Source organism: Lactuca virosa, chromosome 6, assembly GCF_052849685.1.
Source record: "Lactuca virosa cultivar CGN04683 chromosome 6, Lactuca_virosa_CGN04683_v6, whole genome shotgun sequence".
NCBI classification, from domain to species: domain Eukaryota; kingdom Viridiplantae; phylum Streptophyta; class Magnoliopsida; order Asterales; family Asteraceae; genus Lactuca; species Lactuca virosa.
In genome coordinates, this window is record NC_136431.1 from 26,785,417 (window position 1) to 26,809,261 (window position 23,845).

Genomic DNA, 23,845 nt, shown 5'->3' on the forward strand with positions numbered 1-23,845 from the left:
TTTTGATTGGAGCGATTCTTCAGTATAGGTGTGACTTGTGTTGACTATTTCTACACATGTGAATTACAAACATGAAATATATTCGTTAATCTTGATAGAAAATAACATTGGTAATCATCAGGATCCTAACATATTTTTGGATCTCGACCCATATATATATATATATATATATATATATATATATATATATATATATATATATATATATATATATATATAGGGTCCGACTACGATGAGGACTCAAAAAACGATGACGATTGTGTGTATAATTCTCCACTACCCACTTCATCAATGGCACAAACATCAAACCCAATATTTAGGCGTGACGCATTCGAATGCGACGGACGTCGATGGTAATTAATAAGGACTCGACGATTTAATAATATGCGACGAACGTCCATAGAACGTTATTTAATTAAGTTTTATTATTTATTTTCATTTTTTTTAATTATTCAAAAAAATGAATATATATATATATATATATATATATATATATATATATATATATATATATATATATATATATATACTCGGTTTTTAGGTTTTTATTTTTTTTTATTTTTTCATTTTTTTGTTATTTTTTCGGTTTTTTTCTAAATATTTTTTGAGATGTTTAAAATATCTTCTTTTTTCATTTTTTATTTTTTAAAATGTCTTTACTACATACTTAAAGATTCTAGTGTTTTTGTTTATTTTTTCTTTTATTTTTTTTATTTTCTTTATTTTTTAAACTAAATATCGGTTCGAGCTTTTAATTTTTAACAATTATGAAAGATTTAAAGAATAAATTATTAAGGATCATAATATTTTCCGTTCATACTATATTTGATTCATATTATTTTTGGAGAAAAATATTTTGAATCATAGTATTTTGGATCGTATTATTTTTGAATCATATGATTTTGGATCAATAATATATTCAATTAAATAAAGTATTTGTTTAAAATATAAATTTTGGATCATTATATATTTTGAATCATAAAAGATATAATAATGATCATAAAATGTTGAATAAAAAATATTTTTAGATTATAATAAATTAAGAATTATAAACATGTCAAGTCATAACTTTTTTTGAATCATAAATATTTTGAATCATGTTATTTTGGATCATATTATATTTAATATTTAAAAAAATATAATCTTTTAGAATAAAGTTTTGTTTCTAAACAACCTTATTTATAAAAATTTCTTTTCAAAAATTTCACTATATATGAAATATGATAAAACTTAAAAAAGATTTTTTATTCGAAAACAAAAATTTTCATGTCTTCTTTTATAAAAAATTTAAAATCATTTAAACAAAACGTTTATATCCTTAACAATGTATTTTTTTTAAAAAAATTTATTTACAAAGTCATCAAAATAGTATTACGAAGAACTCTATCATTTTCTTTTTGAAATTTGGATAAAAAAATTTCATTATATTTTATAATTTTTTTTATTAAAATTAAAAAAATAAACACCTTAAAAGCTCATTTTTAAAAACTTATTTTTAGAAAGTCACTGAGTAGAAGTATACTTTAAATTTTTATGAGATTTAGATAACATTTTTTTTGGTTTTCTATATATATGTTTTAAATTTTCATGATTATGATTATGATTATTTTAAATAATATATATATATATATATATATATATATATATATATATATATATAAAACTTTTTTTAGGTTTTCTATTTGTGTTTCTATATATATATATATATATATATATATATATATATATATATATATATATATATATATATATATATATATATATATATTCAAATATTCTAACAAATTATTGTGTGGATGTAAAGATGATAGTGGACCAATCATTTCAAAAATCTAGATAAAAGTAAAATTGTAATCTTAGCTATTAATTAATTTTGGTAAATTTAAATCAATTAATTTTCCTTTAAATAGGAATCGGTTTCATATCATTAACCCTAAATCTCGTTCGGCCACAACTAAAGATTGCCTTCTTCACCATCATGAGAACATACGATCTCTACCAGAAACCCAAACAAGAAAATCACATTTTACTATGATTCAATCGCAATTACGTGTTTATCCGAAGGAACCCAAGTCGCAAACGGATATTTCGCTAACTGGAAAACCAATCTTTTTCGTCTCCTCCTACAATATCGTTGGACCAATCTTCACCGGAAAGGGTTTATAAACCCCTCTCGATCGAATATGCTTTCAGGTATGATTAGGGTTCCTCCATTTCATGATAATTCGCCGTTAACATCTAATTTGCGTTTTTTCCGCGATCTTTCTATATTTGATACTAATTATATTCATATGGATGCTTCTAATATTAATGAAATTCGTATATGATCTTGAAATTGGATTCGAGGATCTTGAGTGTATGCATGATTGGAATTCTCTATCTCTAAAAATTTTCGAGTCTAAGAACAGATGGCAATATAGGTATATGGCTTTGAAAATAGGTATTAAATTGAGATGCAAAGACACAAATCTCACAAAACTTTTGACATTTTTAGGTTAATCTTCTTTCAACAACATGGGTGCAGGTGGCCGAATGTCAGATCCATTAGATGGTAAAAGTATTCTGGAACGAGTCCCTGTTGATTCGCTGTTTTCATTAAGTGATTTGAAAAAACCGATCCCTGCCTATTGCTTCAAACGATTTGTAATATGTTCTTTTAGCTATGTTGTTCACGACCTCATTGTTATCTACGTTTTCTACTTCCTTGCAAATACATTATGTATAATTCTAACACCATTTTCTTAGCGAGTAAGCCGAATAACATCACCATTATCCTCTCATCATTGTCTATCAACTCCCTGCTTCTAGAAATAGAAATAGTGAATCGAATGAGATCGGATCTGAAAAAGAAATCACGGCTGCCATTAAAGTTGCTGCTTGATACTAAAGTTCGAGTCAAGATTGAATCCATAAGAAGCATAAAGATTGGGATTCGTATAAAATGCGAAGGAATTCATAGCTTAATTCCAAAGGCTGGCAGTGGGAATTCAAGAAATTCATCATCTTCATCAGTAGCTGCTACTGTTTATGCTGCCAAATGTAAGTTTGATCTTTGGATCAAGATCTGGAAATGGACTTTCTAAAATTCTTAAATTTTACAATTCTTTTAATGTTGTAAATGATTTTGACAAAAAAATGATGTTTATATTGTCGATATATATTACATGACAGGTGTTGGTAGAAATGTCTAAAAAATAATTTGATGGTTAAATTCTTGAAGAACACAAAAAGAATTATGACTTTGTTATTTGTGTTACTTGGTTCTGACCATGTGGTGAAGAATAGAAAGTAATGCAACAAGATTCGTTGAAGAATGGAAAGTAAGGCAACAATATTCGTTCAGAATGGATTAACATTTTTTTTCTGTCAGAATGATTAGCAAGAATATTCTATCAGAATGTATTAGTGTTTTACTTAGATTTCAATGTTTTTATTTGATTTTTAATTATTCTTAGTTTTATTATTAAAGAATAAATATAATTGTTAACCATTACTATTTATATTCTTTCAGAATGAATGTCATTTGTGTATATTCATAGTTGTATTTGTTAAGAATGAATGTAATTACGGATTTTAAGATATTAAAATTCTTTTTTTTGTATTCATTAAAAATTATTAATCTTGATAATATATGTTTGTAGTATTCTTTCAGAATTTAATATATATATTTTTTCAAGATAATCATAAACACGTTCTTTTAGAATGTACAAATTAATATATTTATTATAAAAAAAAATCAAATTTTAAAAGTTTAGAGAACTAATTATTTCTTAAAATATGCAAATTTCCTTTTTTAAATTTATGTTAATTGACTAAAATACCCTTAGAATGAAATTAGATGGTATTTTTTATTTATTTTTAATTTAATAATATGTATTAATCACTTTTTAAAAATAAGTAAAATGATTGGCCTACAATCATTCTTACATCCACACAATAATTAGTTAGTAAATTAAATAATTATTTAATTAAATAAATATAGGGCTAGGTTATTTTGTTTCTTACATTTATTGTGTGCTAGAATGCACCAATAGGAATTTAGTAATTAAATAATTATTTAATTAAATAAATATAGATATTAAATGATTTCCATAATTATATGTATATTAAATGATATCCATAATTATAATTCTCTTTTTATGGAAATTAATTAAATCTGTCATTAATGTCAGCAATGACATTCTTTCAGAATGAATTCGCATCTAGGTTTTTATATATGAGTTCATATTTTGTTTTAGGACTCACTCATTTAAAATACAATAAAGTTGCATTGAATATGAAGAACGATAGTGTATTCTACTAGAATACACTCTTATTCTGCTGGAATACACTCTCATTCTTCTAGATATGAATTCATTTTGAAAAAATATTATTGTTGACATTAATGACGAATTTAATTAGTTTCCATAAAAATGAGTTATAAGTATGGATAACATTTAATATACATATAATTAATACTAAATTCCTATTGGTGCATTGTAGCATACAATAGATGTGAGAAACATTTGAACCTACCTCTCTCTCTCTCTCTCTCTCTCTATATATATATATATATATATATATATATATATATATATATATATATATATATATATATATATATATATATAGAGAGAGAGAGAGAGAGAGAGAGAGAGAGAGAGAAAAAACAAAATAACCCTAAAAAAACCCCAAAAATCATAAAAATACATAAAAAATACTTAGATATCATAAAACTTTTTTTTTTGATTTTATACATAAAAAAATCGCAGGTTTTATAAAATTTTCGCTTAAAAAAAATCGATTTTTTTTTGGTTTATTTTCAAAAACAATTTCAACGAAAATCTATAAAAAGTTGCGATTTTTCATAATATAAAATCAAAAAAAAAAAGATTTGTGATATCTAAGTATTTTTTTTATACATTTTTTTGATTTTTAGGGTTTTTGGTTTTCCATAGAACCTAAACATATATATATATATATATATATATATATATATATATATATATATATATATATATGTTCAAACGAGAACTTTTTTAAATTGAGAACAAATGAGAACAAATTTCAGCCAATAAAACTCATTAAAGAATGGGCGTCTAATTTTTATTCGTTCAGGCTAGGTAGTAATTTTGCATCTTATCTTGTTTCATCAGTGGTTGTTAGGTAATTTTCATTGTCTTGCACTGGCCCCACACATCAACATGTGAGCCAATCGTATCCCAACCTCCTGAGAATCCACGAGCACCACCGGCTTCAGAGATTCAGACGACACGTCAACAACTTCAGATCTAGGTGTGGCTGATTTCATTCGTTCAATTTCGTTTCTAGACACGGGAGAATCCTTTGCGGTTGTGCTGTAAATTGCACCACCTGCAATCGCTCGCAAATCATATGGATCAGCATTGATCCTATGGAAAAAGATAAACCAAAAATCATTAGAACGAGATATTTATATTTCTGCAAAGATAAAAGGGGAAACTTTACCAATATAATTTTATCAAAATTTAATAATGGGTTTAAAGGTAAGAAAACATATCCCAAACAAAGGACTACAATCGAAGAGAAAATAAGGAAATAAGGAAATATGTACATAAGTTTTATAAGATTAATACAACAAACGCAAGCTAAATAATGTTATAATTTTTGTGTAGGTTCTCGGAAAGGAAATGATCCATCTTGCTCATTCTAGCTAATTTTCAAGGTCAAGGAGGTGAGTTATACCAACTCTCCTATTATGTAGGCATTACTTGTTTTATGTTATTGTTCACGGATACCCTAATAACATGTGATTATGTGTATCTAATCACATATGATTTATGTGGTTAAGATTCATTTTCGCGTTCTCGATTCAATAATTGTTTTTTTTCCACTTCAATCATATGTGATTAAATACATTTAATCAGATGTGATTATATGTTTGTAATCACATTTGATTTTATTTGGAAAAAACAAATCTTGTCTATTTAAATCATATGTGATTAGATACATACAATCACATGTAATTATATACATGATAACAAATATTGAACTAAGAACACGAAAACAAATCTTTATCCAAATTAATCATATGTGATTAAATACATATAATCACATGTGATTATATGAATCTAATCACATATGATTTATGTGGAGATAATTCATCTTTTGCTTTGTCGATTCAATAGTTGTTCTCATGTATTTTATCACATGTGATTATATGTATAATCGTATATGATTAAGTACATGAGCACAAGTATTGAATCGAGAAGGCAAAAATGAATCTTGTCCACCTCAAATCATATGTCATTATATACATATAATCACATGTGATTAATTACACAAACTAAATTATTCAGTCGAAACCGCAAAAATAAATATTGTCTACATAAATCATATCTGATTAAATACATATAATCACATGTGATTATATGTATCCAATCATATATTATTTATGTGGATGAGATTCATTGTCACGTTCTCGATTCAATAATTGTTCTTTGTCCACTGTAATCATATGTGATTAAATACATATAATCATATGTGATTATATGTATCTATTCACATATGATTTATATGGACAAAAAATAATGATGGCTATATAAATCATATGTGATTAGATACATATAATCACATATGATGATATACACAAGAACAACTATTGAATCAAGAACACAAAGATAAATATTGTCCACATATATCATATGTGATTAACGCATATAATCATATGTGATTATATGTATCTAATCACATAGAATTTATGTGGAAAATATTCATTTTCCCGTTCTCGATTCAATTGTTCTTGTGTATTTAATTACATGAGATTATATGTATCTAATAAGATATGATTTATATGGAAAATATTCATTTTCGCATTCTCGTTCAATAATTGTTCTTGTACATTTAGTCACATATAATTTATGTAAACAAGATTCATTTTCGAGTTTTTGATTCAATAGTTTTTCTTTTTCCGCATTAATCATATGTGATTAAATACATATAATCACATACGATTAAATACATAAGAAAAAATATTGAATCAAAAATGCAAAAACGAATATTATCAATACAAATCATATGTGATCTGATACATATAATCACATGTGATTAAGTACATGAGTACAACTATTGAATTGAGAAAGAAATAATGAATCTTGTCCACATAAATCACATGTAATTAGGTACATATAATCACATGTGATTATATGTATTTAATCACATATGATTTTTGTGGACAATATTCATTTTTGCGTTTTTAATTCAATAGTTGGTCTCGTGTATTTAATCACATACGATTTATGTGAAAAAGATTTGTTTTCGCGCTCTTGATTCAATATATAATCACATGTAATTATATACAACGAGAACAACTATTGAATCAAGAACATTAAAACAAATTTATGTCCACATTAATCATAAGTGATTAAATACTTATAATCACATGTGATTAAATATATGAGAAAATTATTGAAACGAAAAATCAAAAATGAATATTGTTCATGTAAATCATATGTGATTGGATACATATAATCACATGTGATTATACCAATCACATATGATTAAAGTTGACAAAAAATAATTATTAAATCTAGAACGCAATAATGACATATGTGATTAAATATATATAACCACATTTGATTAAATATAACTAATCACATGTGATTATATGTATCTAATCACATGATTTATATGGACAAAAAAGAATATTGTCCATATAAATCATATGTGATTAAATACAAATAATCACATGTGATTATATACACATAATCATAGGTGGTCGTGATGGGCGGTGGTGGTGTGTAGTGATGTTTGGTGGTGGTAGGTGGTAGGTGGTGGTGGTGGTGATATGTGGTAGTGGTCGGTGGTGATGGGTGGTGGTTGTTGGGGGTGGTGGAGGTGGTGGTGGGTGGTGGTTGGTGGTAATGGCGGGTGGTGGTGGTGGTCGGTGGTGATGGGTGGAGGTGGTGGGAGGTAGTGGAGGTGAGTGGTGGTGATGGGTGGTGGAGGCGGGTGGTGGTGATAGGTGGTGGGTGGTGGTGGTGGTTGGTGGTAATGACAGGTGGTGGTCATAATGGTGGGTAGTGGGTGGGTGGTAGTGATGAGTGGCGGAGGTGGGTGGGTGATGGGTGGGGGTGATGGGGGCAGGTGGTGGTGATAGATGGTGGTGGTCGGTGGTGATGGATGGTGGTGGTGGTGGTGGTGGGTGGTGGTGATGGGTGGTGGTGATGAGTGGTGACGGGTGCTAGTTTTGGTGGGTGGTGGGTGGAGGTGGTGGTGACGAATGGTGCTGATGGGTGGTGATAGGTGGTGATGGTGGTAGGTGATGGTGGTTGGTGGTGATGGGTGTTTGAGGTGGGTGGGGAAGGTGGTGATGGGTGGTGGAGGTAGGTGGTAATGGTGGTGACGGGTGGTGGTTTTTGTGGGTAATGGGTGGGGGTGGTGGTAGCGGGTGGTGGTGGAGGTGAGTGGTGGTGATGAGTGGTGGCGGTCGGTAGTGATAAGTGGTGTTGCATGGTGGTGGGTGTGGTGGTTGGTGGTGGTGGGTGGTAGGTAGTGGTGGTGGGTGGATGTGACGGGTGATGGTGGTTGGATGGTAGATGGTGATGGTGGTGGGTGGTGATGGAGGCGGCGGGTGCTAGTTGTGTCGGGTGGTGGTTTTGGTGGGTGGTGGGTGGAGCTGGTAGTGACGGATGGTGGTGATGGGTGGTGATAGGTGGTGGTGATGGTGATTGATGTAGGTGGGGGTGGTAGTGATGGGTGGTGGAGGTAGGTGTTGATGGTGGTGGTGGGTGGTGGTTTTGGTGGGTGATGTGTGAAGGTGGTGTTAGTGGGTGGTGATGGTGATGGCGGGTGCTAGTCGTGGCGGGTGGTGGTTTCGGTGGTGGTGATAGGTGGTGGTGGTGGTGGGTGGTGGTGGAGGGTGGTGGCGGGTGATGGTAATGGGTGATTGAGGTGGGTGGGGGTGGTGGTGATGGGTGGTGATGGTTGTGGCGGGTGGTGGTTTTCGTGGGTGATGGGTGGGGTGGTGGTGGTGATGAGTGGTGATGGTCGGTAGTGATGAGTGGTGGTAGGTGGTGGGTGTGGTGGTGGAGGCGGTGGTGGTTGGTAGGTAGTGGTGTTGGGTGGTGAGTGGTTTTGGTTTATGGGTTTTTAATTGTTTGTAACAATTGATTGATTTTTATGAATATTATTTTATAGTTTTAATTAAAAAAATTATGTGGTCCAAATTTGTTCTCAAATGTTTTCGCAATAATTAATATTATTGATTGAACGCTCCCCTATATATATATATATATATATATATATATATATATATATATATATATATATACTCTAATAAATGAAGGTTTTTTTTGCCAGATGTTACACTCTCATTCAATTTGCCAAATGTCATTTTGTGGTTATTTTGAATTAATTTCTTTTCCACATGTCATTTTATAGGTTTTTTTATTTTAATAAATTACATATAATACTTTAATGTAGTAATTATAATAAATGTTGTAATCAATTAATATCAATTTCATTAATGCACTTACCTTCTTATTTTCAAATTTCCAAATTAAAGCTCATTAATTTATTTTGTTTGTTAATTTAAATTTAAAAGATAAAAAAAATCAATTTTAATAATTCATTATTTTTCTTATTTTTTCTTATAAATCTAAAGTTTTTAAACATTTAGACATTTATATTTAATTTTTTTTAATTTACACCCAATATATATATATATATATATATATATATATATATATATATATATATATATATATATAAATTTAACGACATGACGGAATTAATATGATTAGGATAGAATTGTACCTGAATGATGCGTCGGGATGGATTGATGATGGATTGTTTGGATATGATTATATGATTATATGAATATGTTTGGATAGGGCTCTGCTATTCAGAAATAGAAAACTATTTCAACAGAAGAAGATTGAGATCAACTCAAGTCTTAAACACTCAAATTTAGCTTGTTTATTTCATATGGGCAAAAGCCTTATTTATAGGCTCAAAGGAGCCGAGTACATAATTGAATTGCAATCGTTTGATTGCAATATGACAAACATATTTACATTATAGCCCCCTAGACTATTGAGGAACTTACATACTTTATGTTACATCAAATAATACACCTAATAATTATTCTATTATTCTACCGACACTTTTATTTAATTATATAAACATAGATAATAATAACAATCCCTTCCACATTGAAAAGGACACATGTCTTCAAAAATAATGGCTTTTTATGTCATTGCTTGCGTCATTCCTCCCGCCACCGAAAGGACAGAAAAATCTTGAATGATGTGTGCTTTGATTATTGCTGACGTTAGTTTTTCATGAACGGTGTTTCTTCCATAATTGAGTAGGAATGTTTTTAGTTGTTTCTCTATGATGGCTTCCATTCTCTTGTTAATGTGTCTGCTATATGATTGTTGGCACTTTTGATATACTTGAGGTATGGGTGAAATTGATGTAATTGTAATTGCCAACGAATCAATCGTCCTCGACAATAATCTTCTTGTAACTTATACCTCCAAAAGCCAAGTAGATACTTGGAATCTGTGCGTAATTCGAATCTGGTTTGAAGTAGTTTGACTTTCCATTTTTTCAATGTTCTGAGACATGCTAGTGTTTCTCGTTCATGTGTGCTGTAATTTTGCTCCGTTTGGGAAAATGTTCCCGATATATATTTGCATAGTTTTTGCTCATATTTATCTGTTTTTAATACTTCAGATGATACATCTGTATCAGTGTGTGCTTTTGGTGATATTTTCATATCACTGTATACTTTATCATTGTTTACTTCGGATGGTATTTTCATACCAGTGTATGCTTTATCATTGTATACTTTTGATGAGTTAGATATGAGGTTTCCCTCACTATCTAATCCCAATAATACCTTTCCATATATAATTGCTTTTAGGCGTCCTGCCCAAGTGTCTTGTGATGCATCTGTCTCCACAATTAGAAAATCGTCGATTTTTGCATTATATAAAGTAGGAAGAACTTGAATTTTTTGTTTTATATTTTGTACCAAAATAGTATCTGTATTGGTCAAGGACCAAGGTATTTTTTCTGATATTTTCTTTTGTATACCTTTCTTTCTTTTGCTAAATTTTTCAAAAATCCTTGTTCTGCAATATAATTTAAACAACCAAGAAATCGTTGTATTTGTTTTCTATTTTCAAGTTTATCAGGAAACATATTTAATTTTTCTCGTATATTGTCTGTTAATGATAATTGACCATTTTCTCTAATTTTTAAACCGAGATATTCAACTGTAGATTGAAAAAATTTTGATTTCTTTTTTGATAAAACTAAACCCTTTTCTTTAATTCTTTGTAAAACCTTGATGACTGCATCAATGTGTGTTTGTTCATTTCCTTTTGTAAAAACAATTATATCATCAATATATGCAAGACAAATATGATCTAAACCATTTAGAGTTCATCCATGAATCGCTGATATATTGCTGGTGCCTGTTTTAAGCCGAATGGAAGGACATTCCATTCATAATGCTTCTGAGGAGGACATGAAAAAGCGGTTAGTGGTTTCGTATTTTCATGTAAGCGTAATTGCCAATATCCGGATTTTGCATCAAATGTACTAAAATGTGTATTTCCTTTTATTTTTTCTAAAATATATTCTTTTCGTGGTAATTTATATGAATCTCCTATAATAGCATCATTCATCTTTTTATAATTAATTACCATTCTTCGTTTGCCTCGTTTTATTTCATTATTATTTTCTACATAGAATGCAGGTGCAGAATGAGGACTCGTGCTAGGTCGAATGATTCCTTTTTCTAATAGTTCACTGCATTCCTGTTTGAATTCAGAAACATCTTTTATACTGTATGGAATTTTATTTGGAACATTAATTTCATCATTAGGGTTTTTTAATAATATTATTATTTCTTGATTATTTCTATTTTTTAAATGATCTAGCGGATTTTCGCTACATACTTCTTCAAGTTGTTTTTCAGCAATTTCTTTAGCAAATGTTAGTAATATGCGTAGTTGAAAACCAACTTCTTGTTTGATTATTTTAATAAGATCATAATGTTTGATAATTGCAGTTTTTATAATACCGTTTGTCGGATGATTGAGACTTATATGATCATTTGTTTGTATAAATGACTGATATAATTTAAGGAAATTATTTCCTATTACTAAATCTATTCCTGAATCATGTTGATATATAGTTGGAGTTTTAAATGGTGCCTTTTCAATTACTATATCTATATCTCTTTCTACGAACCAAATTTTGTGAATTGATTTATCAGCAATTGTAAGTTTTAATGGTTTTTTTTTAATTTTACCCAATTTTTTAATATCTTTCTTCTTCCAAAACATAAAGTAGCTCATGTATCTATATATGAAACTAATTCTTTATCTTGTATTTTGGTTGTAATAAAGGTACTGTTTGAGTTAATATTTGTTTTTCTTTTACTCATTGGGGTTAGTTTATAAATTTCTATTAATTAATGTTTTTTCTTGCGAAATTTTCATATTAACAAGTTGTGTTTGTTAGTATAGTTGAAACATTATGTATTGTTTCTAAATTACGGTTTTGTGATTTTTTATATTTCTTAATTCCTTCTTTTAATTGAGATATCTTTTTTAGTTGTTTATTATATTCTTATTTCTTTGGTTGTAATTTTAACAAATAGTTTTCTTCATATAGTAAAGCATTTTTTAAATGTTGAATGGTATTAGAGATATTAGAGTTTATTTTCCAATGGTTTTTTAATATATTAGTCCAAAGCATGTTATCTTTTGAAGAATTAATTTGTACTTTCGAATTCATTTTAACAAATTATTAAAGCGTCTGAAAGAAAATTAATTGAATTGTTAATATTTTTTATTACTATTTTTAAATGATTAATTTCAATTTTTAATCTTCCAATTTTAACTAATTGATATGCAGTATAATTTTTGTTTTTAGAAATTAGTTCGTGTACTTCAGATTCTTTTTCTTTTAAATGTTTTGTGGATTTTTCTAAATCTTTCCATAATTTTTTAAGTAGATCAACTTTATATTTATTATCGTAAATACAATATACTTGAGTTTTATTACTCATAATTTTTATTTTACCATGTGAAGGGTCGTTTGATAGTAAGTGGTTTTTCTTTAAATAGTGATATTTCATTAAGTGGTTCTTCTTTAATAGTTTTTATTTTTAAATATTTTTCAGATAATATCTTCTGTTGAGTTAAACTTTGTAATAGTTCAGGAATTTGTTTTAATACAATTAAACTTTCTACTTCTATAATATTATTTAATTTTTGACTAATTATATTTAATTTATCTCCTACTGATTTATCTTCTTCAGAATTAAGACCAATATTATATATTGTTCCTTGCGGTAAATTTTGTGGTATTTCTATAATCATTTCTTTATCTGGTATACATGGTTTTGTATTTTGATATGATCCTTCAAGTGTTTTAAAATATTTTAGGGAATTACTAGATGATTCTGTCATATTCTTAAACTTAATGATCTAATCATTTCTTTAATATCTTCTAATTTTTCATCGTTGTTTTCATTAGATGTTGTAGGTTGACATTCCGAGATAGAAGATCTACCCATTATAGTTGAAAATGGAGGTTTTATAATTGGACTTCTTTTTATTAACGGAGTAGTTATTATTGGTTGAAAATTAGTTTCATTGAATATTCTATTATTAGTCATATTTGGTGATTCAAGTGATAATAAAGGAGTAAATAATTTATCTATATAAATTCTATCTTCTGTTTTAAACGTAATACTATGATGAGAATTTGTTAATGCATAATTTATTTGATATGTAATAGTAAACGGATGATTGTCTTTTATCATAAAATTTTGTCTTAATAATTTATATCGTACAGTAATACTATTACTTAGATTTTTATCTTTAAGACTTAATCGTAGTTGAATATTAATATCAAATTTTATTTTTCCTTCGATTAAATTATCTTTTCCTTTTGCAATAATACTTTCTTGGTTATTAATTATACGATCATCTCTGATTTCTAATTCTATTGGCGTATCTAAATCGCTAAAAGTACTTTTTAAAATTACTTGAATAGTTGATATATGAATATAAGCAATTTTTATTCTATCTGCTTCTTTAATATTAGATAATATATTTCTAATTTGTTGTTTATTTATTATGGGTATAATAATATTTCCTTGAGTTGATTCTATAGGTATTGCTTATTCTCCTATAATTTTTCCATAATATATAATATTTTTTCTAGAAATTTTTTTTAATGAGTTATTTTTAAAATTATGTTTTTCTGATAGTGTAAAATTTGATTTTTTTATAGCATCTTTATTAATGTTATTTTTGTTAATTAAAACATCAAAAATATATCCAGATTCATTTTCTTCGTTGTTAATAATGATTGCTGAATTTTCTATTTCTTGAGACATATTTATAATGATATTAAAACCTTCTTACGACAATTATTATTGATTTTTAATAACGATGATTTTTGAATATGAGTTTTTATGAAGAGATATGTAAAATATTCATTATCATGTTTATGATGCTGCGTATGCATATATTCTTATTAACGAAAGATTGAATATTCAAAATAATAATAACGTTACTTAGCTCTGATACCAAATTTAACGACATGACGGAATTAATATGATTATGATAGAATTGATGATGGATTGTTTGGATATGATTATATGATTATATGAATATGTTTGGATAGGGCTCTGCTATTCAGAAATAGAAAACTATTTCAACAGAAGAAGATTGAGATCAACTCAAGTCTTAAACACTCAAATTTAGCTTGTTTATTCCATATGGGCAAAGACCTTATTTATAGGCTCAAAGGAGCCGAGTACATAATTGAATTGCAATCGTTTGATTGCAATATGACAAACATATTTACATTATTAAAGACATGACAGAATTAATATGATTAGGATAAAATTGTACCTGAATGATGCGTCGGGATGGATTGATGATGGATTGTTTGGATATGATTATATGATTATATGAATATGTTTGGATAGGGCTCTGCTATTCAGAAATAGAAAACTATTTCAACAGAAGAAGATTGAGATCAACTCAAGTCTTAAACACTTAAATTTAGCTTGTTTATTCCATATGGGCAAATGCCTATTTATAGGCTCAAAGGAGCCAAGTACATAATTGAATTGCAATAATTTGATTGCAATATGACAAACATATTTACATTATAGCCCCCTAGACAAACATATTTACATTATAGCCCCCTAGACTATTAAGGAACTTACATACTTTATGTTACATCAAATAATACACCTAATAATTATTCTATTATTCTACCGACACTTTTATTTAATTATATAAACATAGATAATAATAACAATCCCTTCCACATTGAAAAGGACACATGTCTTCAAAAATAATGGCTTTTTATGTCATTGCTTGCGTCATTCTATATATATATATATATATATATATATATATATATATATATATATATATATATATATATATATATATATATATATATATATATATATGCCGCCTTGTGTTGTCACCCTCGTGCATATGCATGCGTAATTAGCTGAACTTAATTGTATAATGAGCTTTTATGTAATGCAATTATTTTCGTCTACGTGTCAATTAATAATTGAATAAGTATTCCATTGTTAATGAGATAAATTAAAAGGACCCGACATACGTGATTAAACTAATGTGACTAATTTTGTAATAATCAAGATTCAACATGGGTAAATTGGGACTGTAATTTAAAGGACTCTCCGAAATGAAACACTATAAATATTATAAACATCTCTACTTAAAAGCTTTGTAATTTGACATAACGGGGACACAATACTTTTCTAAGTCAAAGCTTTTGTAGTTTTTGACCCGCTATGCTGTCTTATCCGATTGATTTGTATGAAATTAAATGTAATATATATTTTGATTAAAACAAATTAAATTGTTTTCTATCTATAAATATTCATAACTATTAAAATTTTGACACATGTCAACTTTCAATATATATATTTTTAAATTACATAGCTCCTTCATTTATATCATTCCGGTTGATATTGATCAAATTCCGCTTAATGACTATTGGTAGTTTTGCTTGTTCTTTCACTTGTCCGCTTGGTGAACCATTTATGCTATAACTAAAATCAGAAAGATTTGTTAAAATCCAAAAATAAGATAGAAATATGTAACATCTTATGATATTCCATAAAAACAAAACTATTTTACTAAAAGAATATGACAATGAACCAAATTTAATCCACTTGAAAACACATTCCTCAAAATCTTAGGCGTGACACACCATAGTGGGGTACATTATCATGATGTAGATGAACACACACACCATCCCCCTCAAGATTTGCCATTTCAAGATCATCTCCCTCAACCTCTCTAATTAATATATCTTTCTACACAAGTCAACCCCACCATCCTATGACATGCACATTGGTATCACTCATGCAACATAATCACATCATCCTCATAGTCATCATGCATGCACCCATTGTCCCCCTTTTATCGTTTTCATTTATATTCTATTCCGGCGATTTGTGAACGTTTGAAACACCACCGTGCCTGCAGCTGGGAACTCATCCATACTGAAACTCCGGCACTTCATCCCAAGCTGTTCCACCGCACCCTTTATACGTGTACACATGTCCTGACTGGCGCTGGTGGTGGCAACGGAAACTGTCCCTGGACCAAAAACTCTCACGGCTTTTTTCACCATATCCGCCATGTCGTCATTGTAAATAGACGCAACGCACTCGAAGCTTGCGTAGCTAAAACCATCCTCCGGCGTCACGTGAATAGTGGAATAACGGTCGCCGTCAATGCCATTCATTGAGTACCCACATGGGTCGAAAGCGAAATCACATATGTGCGCATTCTGGTTAATACGGTTGATGCCTGTTATCTCCGTCATCTCTCTTCCAGCAGAGTCACCGTTTTTTCCATCGTTTGGATGGCGGAAAAACTTGCGAGCTAGGGTTTGATCAAGATCCGTCATGCACACCTCGACCGTGTATAAGTCTAGTGGTACGTTATCGGAGTATTCAACAGCTCCCGCAGAAAACACATGCCATAAGTGAGACTTGAGTTTAGAGGGAATTACAGAAGCTTTTCTGTAACATAGGCTTGCGGGGATGTTATCCTCCAAGTACGCTACTTCTTCTTGGAAACTGGTGTGAGGGTGTGGTTGAGCTTGTGGGAAGATGAAGCTTCCACGGGTGTAACGAAGAGCCGTTATGTGAAGGTTGAGGGTTCTAGCGTGATGAATGAATGGTTGAACCGATTTCAAGAGCTGGGTGGTGCCACAGGTTTTGATGATAATCTTGGTAGGGTAAACAAAGAGTGAGGATTCAGACAAGACGTATGAATCAAAGTGTAGATTGCCAATTGCTGAGACAACCGTACATTGTACTTGATGGAGAACTTGTTCAAGAAACTTGAATTCGAGTTCTCTGAGGCCAATGCCGATATCAGGATCATGACTGGAGAACTGAAGCTCCAGTCGTTTTTCAAAGCCTTCGAAACCAGAAACAGCCATGGATGAAGGTGATGGAGTATAATAGTTGTTGCAATATTAATTGTGTTTGTGATGGGTGGAAGTAGAATAGAGTAGTTTGGGTTATGAACGGTTATATAGGGGTGTAGTTATGGAGAGAGAAAGGGTGGGGGAGAGAGTGGAGGAGCATGCGGGTTTGGCAACCAAGAGATATCATTGAGAGCATAATGAATACAAGATTTTAGCTTGTGCTCAGCAAAGATAAAGTGGGCATTGGCTCGATTGTGTCTGCTAATGCTAATTTCACAAACTAAGTTCAGCGAACTAGAAAAACTAAACCCAGTAATTGGAAAGAGACATTATACGACTTTCATCCGTATTTCGTTTAGCTTTGTCCATTTTCTCATGAGAAAGAAAAACGTCTATGTCGTACATATGCCCTTTTCTCTATTTAAAACTCACACATTTATTAACCAATTTAATTTGCAATCTAAAATGGAGTGTAAAATCACTATTTTTTTATATAATATAATTTATTCATTTAAATCCCTCATCCACTAAACTTTACAAAGTTCAATCATAAATAAAATCTTTTCGCATAATAATAATCTCATTAATTAGAAATATATAGGTAATTTAAATAGACGATACAATGAAAAGATTATATATGTACAAGAAATATATAGGTAATTTAAATAGATGATACAATGAAAATATTATATATGTACAATGGGATGAATACAAAATTAATATAATCTTAATATAATGATATACTTAGAGCTACCCCTGGTGCATCTTGATTTTGACGATTGTTGTGAACATTCAGATTGGATCAAAAACCCAAAAACAAGGTAGACGACAATCATTTAGTGAAAATAATAACCTATTGAGAGGATGTAGAAGACAATCATTTAGTGAAAATATCAACCTATTGAGAGGATGATGGAATGTGTAACACATTAGTTTTGGTCAAAAATTACACAAGTATAAATAAACCAAATTGAATGAGAGGCTCTGATGTTCGAATTGTGCAATAGAGAAAGGTAAAAAGAATGACACGATTGTTTACAAGGAAAACCCTTGATCCTTGCTAGGATCTCCGCCACAAAACCTTGGGAGGTGATAATGATCACCTGCCTTGATGATTTTATTCATATAAGATGATGATTACAGATAGTATTTCAGTAACAATAAGTGAAGAAGTTCGTAGAGTAAGCTAAGAGTAAGTAGAGTGTGTCGTGTGCGAGGTACATGTGTCAATTTATAGTCTAAACTAGCTAACAAGATGTCCGATATTCCCGGGATCCTCTATGACCAGCTTTATGAACGATGTTTGACTTGGTATTCCGGGTCTTTAGCGTAGTTGAGACGACTCTCTGTTAAGAATAAGTTTTCTCTTGACTATTTCTGCACATGTGTTAATTAAGAACAAAACATAACCGTTATAAATGTTAGTAAATAATAATAACGGTAATAGTCGGGATCCTGAGATGTAACGACCCAATTTTATCAAGAAAAATTTTCATTTTTAGTTAACCAAAACCAATCTCATAAACCATAAAATCCCAAAACATTTGTTTTCAAACCAACATTCATTACATCATTTTTTTCCTTTTTAAAACATCAGAGGGTCCCAAACACATCAAAAGAAAGATAGAGTGCACGCCACGTCATCACGCCTTGCCCTTGCCCTTAGGCTCAGAAGTACCTGAAACAAATCAACAACCTGTAAGCGAAATGCTTAGTGAGTTTCCCAGAGCATACCACACACATTCACATACACATATCCTGATAGCTAAATAAGCTATAAACATGCCACAGAAACTATACAATATGATTAAGCAAGAATGCCATGGGCTACCCCACATGGTCTTTACCTAGGACCGCCATGGGCTACCCCACATTGCCTTACATCCAATGCCATGGGTTACCCCACATGGTCTTTACCTAGGACTGCCATGGGCTACCCCACATGGTCTTATATCCAATGCCACGGGCTCCCCCCTAGGGTCTTCCATACCAACATAATATCACATAACATATCAATTCATAAATGAATAACACACACATAACATGATCACATAATGGGCCGGCCTTGGTGCCATAGACCCATAGGTATGGTGAGAAGACTCACCTCCGTCCGATGAATACAAATACTGCCCTCCCAAAAATCCGCAACCTCCCAAGCTGAATAATAACAATAATATATAATCAATGATAAGACCTTAAATTACCTAAGGAAAGGCCTAACCTTCAAACTCTACCCCCAAGGCCCAATTACCCTTTTCTTGCAAATTGGGCCCGAAAATCTAAGTCCAATATCCTTAATGGGCCCTTTGGCCCAATAAGGCCCAACCAATAAGTCCTCGGCCCAAACTGATGAAAAGGCCTCAATCTTACAGAATCCAATCAGGCTTATCAGCCAAATGAGGCCCAAAGGCCAAAAACAGCTTAGGGCCCAACTGAGCTGCGTACGCCCAGCGTACCTCCCTGGTACGCGCAGCGTACTTAAGGTCTAGCGACTACGCGCTGCGTACAGACAGTTACGCCCAGCGTACAACCGTATTAAGCACTTTTCCCATTAAGTGCTTAATGCTCGAATCCCTCACGTCCAAAAGCTAGATCCAAGTCTGAAAAGATGTCCCAAGGCATAAAGTTGGCAACTTTATGCCCTTGCATGTCTCATACACACACAACCACTCCATTAAGACCTTTCCAAGGTCTTTTACCCAAGCATGAGGCAAATCTCTCATCAAGCTTCCATTTTTATACTTCTAAATGACTAGGGGACCTCAGATCTGTCTTTCATATCAAAAGGGAAGGCTTAACTCAACAAAAGAGGTCCAAAGTTCATAAAAGGGACAAACCACCAAAACCCTAGCTAGATCTAAAGATTAGAAAGGAAAGATGCAAGCTTTTTACCTCCAGAAGCTTTGCAAGATGCTTTTGGTGCAGGATCTTGAAGCACCCACTTGATCCAAGCTTGCTTGACCACCCCCTTCTTCTTGAAATACACACCAAAAGGCCACAAATGCACTCTTTAAGGCTTAAGAATGATCTCACAAGGTTTTCAGGAGTATATGGACGTTCTAAGGCTGTGGAGGCTCTCTAGGGTTTAGTCCAAGGGACTTAAAGTTGATTAAATAGGCCTCAAGTCCGTATAATTAGGGTTTTGCGTCCCTGGCGCGTACGCCCCGCGTAACTCAAGGTACACCCGGCGTACCATGATTCCTCCGCGACCACTTCCATGCAGTACGCTAAGCGTACACTTAAGTACGCCCAACGTACTTAAGGGACCAATTATGCAAAAATTATCATTTCTTAGGGTTTAAAGACATACCAGAATTTTGGATGTTACATCTCTCCCCCACTTGAACTAGACTTCGTCCTCGAAGTCTGCAGCTAAAAACAGTTCGGGGTAATGCTCCCGCATTTCCTCTTCTGGCTCCCAAGTCTATTCGGAGCCCATTCGGTGCTGCCATTGCACCTTTACTAACTTTACTTCCTTGTTCCGAAGTCCCTTCGTCCTCCTGTCTAGAATGGCAACCGGCCTCTCGACATAATTCAGGCCCCCATCCACATGAATATCGTCCAAGGATATAACCGTGGACTCGTCAGCAACACACTTCCGAAGCTGAGACACGTGGAAGGTGTTGTGAATCTGACTAAGCTCCTCTGGAAGCTCTAAACGATAGGCTACCTTGCCCACTCTGGCTATGATCCTGAACGGGCCTATAAATCGAGGCCACAACTTGCCTCTCTTACGAAACCTGATAATCCTCTTCCAGGGTGACACCTTCAGCAAAACAAAATCCCCCACCTGAAACTCCAGATCTGATCGCCGTCGATTAGCATAACTCTTTTGACGACTCTGCGCGACCCGCAACCGGTCGCGCACCTGCTGAATCAACCCGGTGGTCTTAAGTACCACCTTCGTGCTTCCCATCACACGACGACCAACCTCGTCCCAACACACTGGGGTCCAGCACCTCCGACCATATAACATCTCGAATGGAGCTCGATCGATACTGGCATGATAACTGTTATTGTATGAGAACTCTGCCAGTGGGAGGTACGTATCCCAACTTCCTCCAAAGTCCAGCACGCATGCACGCAGCATGTCCTCCAATGTCTGGATCGTCCTCTCACTCTGACCGTCAGTCTGAGGGTGATATGCTGTACTGAAGTGTAGCTGAGTACCCAGTTCCTCGTGGAACTTTTTCCAAAATCTGGATGTAAACCGAACATCCCTATCCGAAACCACTGACACCGGCACCCCGTGCCTAGCCACCACTTCTCGAACATAGATGTCCGCCAAATTTTCTACAGATATACTCTCGGGGATCGGAATGAAGTGGGCACTCTTCGTCAGTCTGTCCACGATGACCCATATGGCATTCACTCCCCTCGCTGTCCTTGGTAGCTTCGTAATGAAGTCCATAGTGATCTCTTCCCACTTCCACATGGGAATGGGTAACGGCTGAACCTTGCCATGAGGTCGCTGGTGCTCGGCCTTGACCTTCCTGCAGGTCAAACACCACTCCACAAACCAGGCGATCTCCTGCTTCATGCAGGGCCACCAATAACTCAGCCTCAAGTCCCTATACATTTTGTTGCACCTGGATGTATAGAAAACTTGGACTTATGCGCCTCCTCTAACAGTCTCTGCCTCACTCCCCCTGCTAATGGTACCCACACTCGGCCACACTGAGTCAAAAGGCCGCGTCTATCCTTGACAAACAAAGGATACTGACCACGAATTTTCTCTGTTTTCCAGTTCTCCTTCTTCACCCCCTCAACCTGAGCCCCCTTGATCATTTCCAACAAAGGAGAAATCACGGTCATCCTCATACAAATGTCCCTAATCGGGGACCCCGTCGCCTTGCGACTCAAAGCATCGGCCACCACGTTGGCCTTCCCTGGATGGTATAGGATCTCGCAATCATAATCCTTCAGTACATCCAACCATCTCCTCTGCCGCATATTGAGGTTTTGCTGATCCATCAAATACTTTAGACTCTTGTGATCGGTATAAATAATGAACCGCACTCCATACAAATAGTGTCTCCAAATCTTGAGGGCAAACACCACCGCCCCCAGCTCCAAGTCATGCGTGGGGTAATTTGCCTCGTGAGGCTTCAACTGCCTCGAGGCATAAGCAATCACATGCCCCCTCTGCATCAACACTGCACCCAACCCTGATATCGATGCATCACAGTATACGACTAAATCATCCAACCCCTCAGGCAGTACCAGGACTGGGGCCTCGCATAACCTCCGCCTCAGGGTCTCAAAAGCCCTCTGTTGATCCTCACCCCACCGGAAAGTCACATTCTTCTTGGTCAAACGGGTCAATGGCACGACAATCTTGGAGCAATCCTAGATAAACCTCCGATAGTAACCCGCTAAACCCAAGAAGCTACGAATCTCCGAGGCATTCCTCGGTACCTCCCATCACATCACAGCCTCCACCTTGGCTGGGCCCACCGAAATACCCTCTTGGTTGATGACATGCCCCAAAAATTGCACTTCCCGCAGCCAGAAATCACATTTGGAGAACTTTGCGTAAAGCTTCTCCGCTCTCAAAATCTCCAGCACCTCTCTCAAGTGCTGCTCGTGCTGCTCCCTGGTTTTGGAGTAAACCAGGATATCATCAATGAAAACGATCACTGACTGATCCAACATCGGTCTGCACACCCGGTTCATGAGATCCATGAATGCTGCCGGGGCATTGGTGAGCCCAAATGGCATCACCACAAACTCGTAATGCCCATAACGAGTCCTGAAAGCTGTCTTCGGTATATCCTCATCCCTAATCCTCATCTGATGATACCCGGACCGAAGATCAATCTTGGAAAACCAAGATGCACCCTGAAGCTGATCAAATAAATCGTCGATCCTTGGCAAAGGATAGCGGTTCTTCACCGTCAGCTTGTTCAGTTCCCTATAATCAATGCACATCCTGTGCGATCCGTCCTTCTTTTTCACGAAAAGAATCGGTGCTCCCCACGGAGAACTGCTCGGACGGATGAACCCTCGGTCTAGCAGCTCTCGAAGTTGCGTAGATAACTCCTGCATCTCAGGTGGTGCCAACCGATACTGTGCCTTGGCTATCGGAGCGGCACCCGACACCAAATCGATGCGAAACTCCACCTGCCTCTTCGGAGGCACCCCAGGCAACTCTTCGGGAAAAACGTCCCGAAAGTCCTGCACTATCGGCACACTGTCAATATCCGCTACCGCCTCTATTCGCGTGTCCGAAACATAAGCCAAAAATCCCGTTCAGCCCTGCTGCAAAAACCTCCTGGCCCTCGCGGCTGAACAGAGGGTCGGACCCTGCGAGGCCCTCTCGCCCTGAATGACCAGTTCTACCCCCCTTGGGGTTCGA

General features: G+C 33.5%; 1 protein-coding gene and 1 pseudogene across 1 annotated transcript; one reads left to right on the forward strand and one right to left on the reverse strand.

Moving 5' to 3' along the window:
* Positions 1-250: 250 nt before the first annotated feature.
* On the forward strand, positions 251-3,083 carry LOC145121401 (uncharacterized). The gene is made up of 3 exons (XM_079057153.1): positions 251-353; positions 1,984-2,115; positions 2,746-3,083. Exons 1-3 carry the CDS (start codon positions 251-253, stop codon positions 3,081-3,083), a joined length of 573 nt encoding a protein of 190 aa, XP_078913279.1.
* Positions 3,084-16,154: 13,071 nt separating this feature from the next.
* LOC145118959 (S-adenosylmethionine decarboxylase proenzyme 4 pseudogene) lies at positions 16,155-17,573 on the reverse strand (annotated as a pseudogene).
* Positions 17,574-23,845: the final 6,272 nt, after the last annotated feature.

Bases quoted from the DNA above. Each gene is read 5' to 3' on its own strand.
- LOC145121401 (XM_079057153.1), top strand. From the start codon at position 251: ATGACGATTGTGTGTATAATTCTCCACTACCCACTTCATCAATGGCAC. The intron at 354-1,983 runs GTAATTAATAAG...CACCATCATGAG, and splicing joins GAATGCGACGGACGTCGATG to AACATACGATCTCTACCAGA. The intron at 2,116-2,745 runs GTCTCCTCCTAC...CCATTTTCTTAG, and splicing joins CTGGAAAACCAATCTTTTTC to CGAGTAAGCCGAATAACATC.